Here is a 4,225-nt window from a genome sequence, read left to right as displayed (position 1 = left end):
TACATAACTAAAGTTTCATACAAAAGGATACCGAACAAGTAATACGTAATTTTAGAAACAATTTAAATTAATGTAGTAAAATTATCTCTTAAAACCTTCTATTTAATTTTTTACATCATGTAGTGTATGTATTTGAAAATGTAAGAAGGTAAGAAAATTGGAAAGTCGTATGATAAAACTTTTTTCAATACTTTTGCTTTAAAAAGGATCAACTTCGAAATTATTAAAAATTTATTAAAGTTACATTAAAGATTAGCGGTTGATCCAACAGTATGTAAATCGGTCGCTCCGTTTTGTAAATAAGTTTAGATGGAAACGTAACGGATGCTTCTAAATGCCGGTATTAAAGTGCTATCTCTAGTGAAATATTTCCAACATCGTGCGATGATCCTGCGAAATGTGGTATGCATCGCTTATGGTCGTTGCACATTGCGCATATAGATTGTACACGTGCTCGCCGTCTCGTCTCCGTATATTTCCCTTCATAACGTTAAGTACGTCCTCAACTATGTAATGAGCCGTAATACTGCGTATTTCCACGGTATACCCGTATATTTCGAGTTGTCACGAATGATCATTGAATCCGTTTGAACTGCTAAGCCAGCAAGTGGAATCGTAATCAAATTATTTCGTCAATATTTAGTCAACAAGTCTTATATTCGCAGATAATAATCGTGACCAAATTAAATATATATGGGAAGTGCATTAATAAATATAGTAAACAATTTTGCTAAAATATTCAAAAATTTTGGCAGATACAAATCTGAAAATAATTTTGTTGAAATCAAAATAATTATTTAAGCTTCGACAATTCTGTGAAAAGCTTTAACATTTCTAACAAGCTCTTTAAGCGTTACATAGTTATTTTAATGATCCAAACAAAATTATTTTTAGATCTGTATCCAATTATAAATTTTAGATTCTTACATTAGAGAATAAAACCGTTCTGCGTAGTAAAATATACATAAACTGTAAGACACGAAGAATAATGCGTGATAAATAAAAATAGGACTCGACATTTTTTTTTGTACGTCTTCTATATAAGGCACATGGTAACATCTAGTGTGAAACACTGATCGCACTTTATTCTAGTCAATTCACTTAGATCAAACATTTCTGCAGATTAAACATTGCACAGGTTGGAGTTTATGTCTTGGGGTCCGGTGAAGTGGTTGCAACTTACATTTGTCAAAGCCTCGACTTAGTCCATTAAACGTGTTCAGATAAAAGTGCCAAGTCCGTGATAAATGATACTAAATTCAATGGTATTGTGCACTATTTGTTACTCGCTGTGGAAGTTTCTAAAGGAAACACTTTGGCTTCTTTGTAATTTCGTATTACTCGTATCGGCCTTTTTATTGCTTCGCAATACTCGTACTCATTACCCAAGCTACTTAATCACTTCTTAAATACTATACAGAATATAAATATACAGAAATTGAATTCAAATTAATTGAGTTCAAAAGCTTAATTGATATACCATATATCAATTTTGTGTAACAACACATTTTCATATGAAGTGTGTCACACAAATTCATATCATAATTTTCTTTAAAGAAAAATAAAAATAATGTCCAGAAGTTTTCAAATTTATTGTTATTATACTATTTTCACATTCCTTTATCTTATAAGAAAATATATATAATGTGAATGTAATTATAATATACTAGTAAAAAAATTGATGATTTTTATAACAATAAAATTAAAATTTTTTGAGGAATGTTTTGAACACTCCATCTATTAACTTGTATTTTTTACTTTTTTAAACCCCGTTTTCACAATATAAGGTTACCTAAAGTTACCAAGAGATTCATCAGTGAAATTCATTCATGAATTCGAGATAATCTTTAATCTTTAAGTAATCTTATATTGTGAAAACGAGCTTTAATAATAAAAAAGCAAGTTAATAGGTGAAGTGTTCACAACACTCTAAGAACAATTTTAATTTTATATTAGTTATATTTTTTACTACACTATTACGGTTAAATTTACATTAATTACATTAATACTGTTGAAGTAAAGAAATGTAAAAATAATGAACTTTAAAACTTCTGGGCATCTGGATGATACTTTTTCTTTTTCTTTTCTAGCTTTTAAAGAACACTATACCTTTAAGTGCAGTGACCCCTAAAGGTTAAGCGATCAATACAAAACTTGAAAATGTAATAAGTTTTTAATATCGTTGGCATAGTGCAGTACACACGCGTACAATATGTGAAACAATATTTGCGCATCCTATCTTGTTTGGAAAAATTGTATACTAGCAAGAAAGTAATATGATAATATATTTTTATTAAATTATATTTTACTTATAATATACTGTATGAATAAAATATATAATATATTATAGAAACACTTTTCCTTGTTATATAAAATTTTTTTTCAAAAGAAGAAACGAGATGGTCAAATACTTTTTTTATCCACTGTATACGCACGTATACTTGGAGAGAGAGAGAGAGAGAGAGAGAGAGAGAGAGATAATATATATAAGTTATATTATATATTTATATAGAAAATCATAGCATATATTCTATATAAGTGAACTATATAATGTTTCGCCGTATCAGTAGAAGCAGGAAATTGGAAAGTCAAGCTTTCGCTACTTGTTCGATCCTTCTTCATTGTCGCGCTATCCTATCCTGACAATATCTTAGATGCCTATTTCAAAAAGCTTTATGGGCCAAAGTCTCATTTATCATTTCTGTCATTAATACGTACGTATCAAATTTGTCAACTAAATCTAATTACTAGATAAATTCACCGAATACATCTCAGAATTTTCGTTTAAACATCGCTAAGAACATTTATGTTCTTTAAATAAGCTTGATAATTAGAATCTTTAAATAATCTCTAGATGCGGAAAGTCTTTCAATTTCGTCAGTTTTTATCTTTCATATCATGTCTTTTCACATGAAACAAAAATCCGTGAGTACAAAGTGCGCTTTCTATCTCGCATAGTCTTCTCCCTATTTTACTCGAAAGCATTCCACGCAAAGATAAAACTACTTCGTAAAAATAGACTTGTCGTCGACAGACATTTATTTCTACAGTCGCGACAGTTCCGTTTGTACAAGAGATTCTACTTCGTGCAGCGGACGGAAGCTGACGCGAAAAGCCGAGGGCAGGAAATTCGATAGGGAGGCCTCTTCCTCTCACACTTTTCACCCCTTTCCAACCTCGCATCTTGCGTATTGCCCCTTCGCATGCTTCTTTTAATCCGGTTTCTGATTTAATTTGCAGGTACCTTGGCGGAGAGGCCAGACTACAAACAGTTCTCCGGCAGTGTGCACGTAATGAAGGCCGTTGCCTCGGACATGGTGTTGACTTTCTGCTCCCGGACTCCCGACCATCAGCTCTATTCCCTCCTATTGTCACGTGAGCACACTCTGCAGAAGAGCGACAAACGAGGCGTTCATAATCTCCTGGGACGCCGCGGTCTGAAGATCAACGATATCCGTGAGACTTGCGTGAACGGCGGCGCCAGATCAAGACGGAGCGCGCTCGATTTCGTCGTCTGGATGACCCTCGTCGGCTTGTTCTCGTCGAGCGTCCTCTTCAGATCCTGGCAGTAGTGAAATCAGACGGACGATCGATCGATCTCGAGACACTCAGATCACCAGATCGCGCCCGACTGTGTTTCGGACTAATTAACGCGATTATACTAACACTTTGGATGCTACCGCGCGAGTAATCTCAGAACATTACACCGAGTTACGGAAATCCATTGACTGCACTCGACGTACACGTGTTACGTTAGTTATGTATTTAAGATGCCCTCACGCCGAATTAAATAATAATTTTCCCGTCGCGATATTCTGCGTAATTTAAGTTCTTACATGGAATAATTTTTAATTACGTATCTCTCTTTCAAAAAATTTATATTATAATTTATTACACCATAAACAACTGTTTTTATTTAACTATTTTAAATTATTATTAAATAAAAAAAACAAATATTCTCTACGTGGTTACAAACTGTTACACATATTAACTTTTAAACGCCACACTATGGAAACAACACACTGATCAGTATAGCAACTCAGATCGATTGCATATAACTTTCATAAAAATTGACATAAATGTAAATTTTTTTCAATTAAATTAAAATGCCAGACATTAGGGACATAACGGTACCAAATAAATGTTTGTTCATACCTTTATTAATGAAAAAAATCGAAAGCAATGAAAAAAGCATTGGAAAAGCATTGGAAAAATAAAGCTGATA

At 32.8% G+C, this 4,225-nt stretch overlaps 1 protein-coding gene across 1 annotated transcript in view; it reads left to right on the top strand.

Annotated features, from left to right (window-relative positions):
- The window catches only part of LOC105617807, a 75,706-nt gene extending 72,134 nt beyond the window's left edge, over nucleotides 1-3,572 (top strand). Inside the window, exon 3 of the mRNA XM_012199360.1 lies at nucleotides 3,241-3,572. Within this exon, the coding sequence (XP_012054750.1) occupies nucleotides 3,241-3,572 (332 nt within the window). The remainder of the gene's footprint in view (nucleotides 1-3,240) is intronic.
- Nucleotides 3,573-4,225: the final 653 nt, after the last annotated feature.

Source organism: Atta cephalotes (assembly GCF_000143395.1).
Source record: "Atta cephalotes unplaced genomic scaffold scaffold00014, whole genome shotgun sequence".
Classification (NCBI taxonomy): Eukaryota; Metazoa; Arthropoda; class Insecta; order Hymenoptera; family Formicidae; genus Atta; species Atta cephalotes.
Note: the sequence above shows the minus strand (reverse complement) of the source record. Positions and strands in the feature narration are given on the sequence as shown.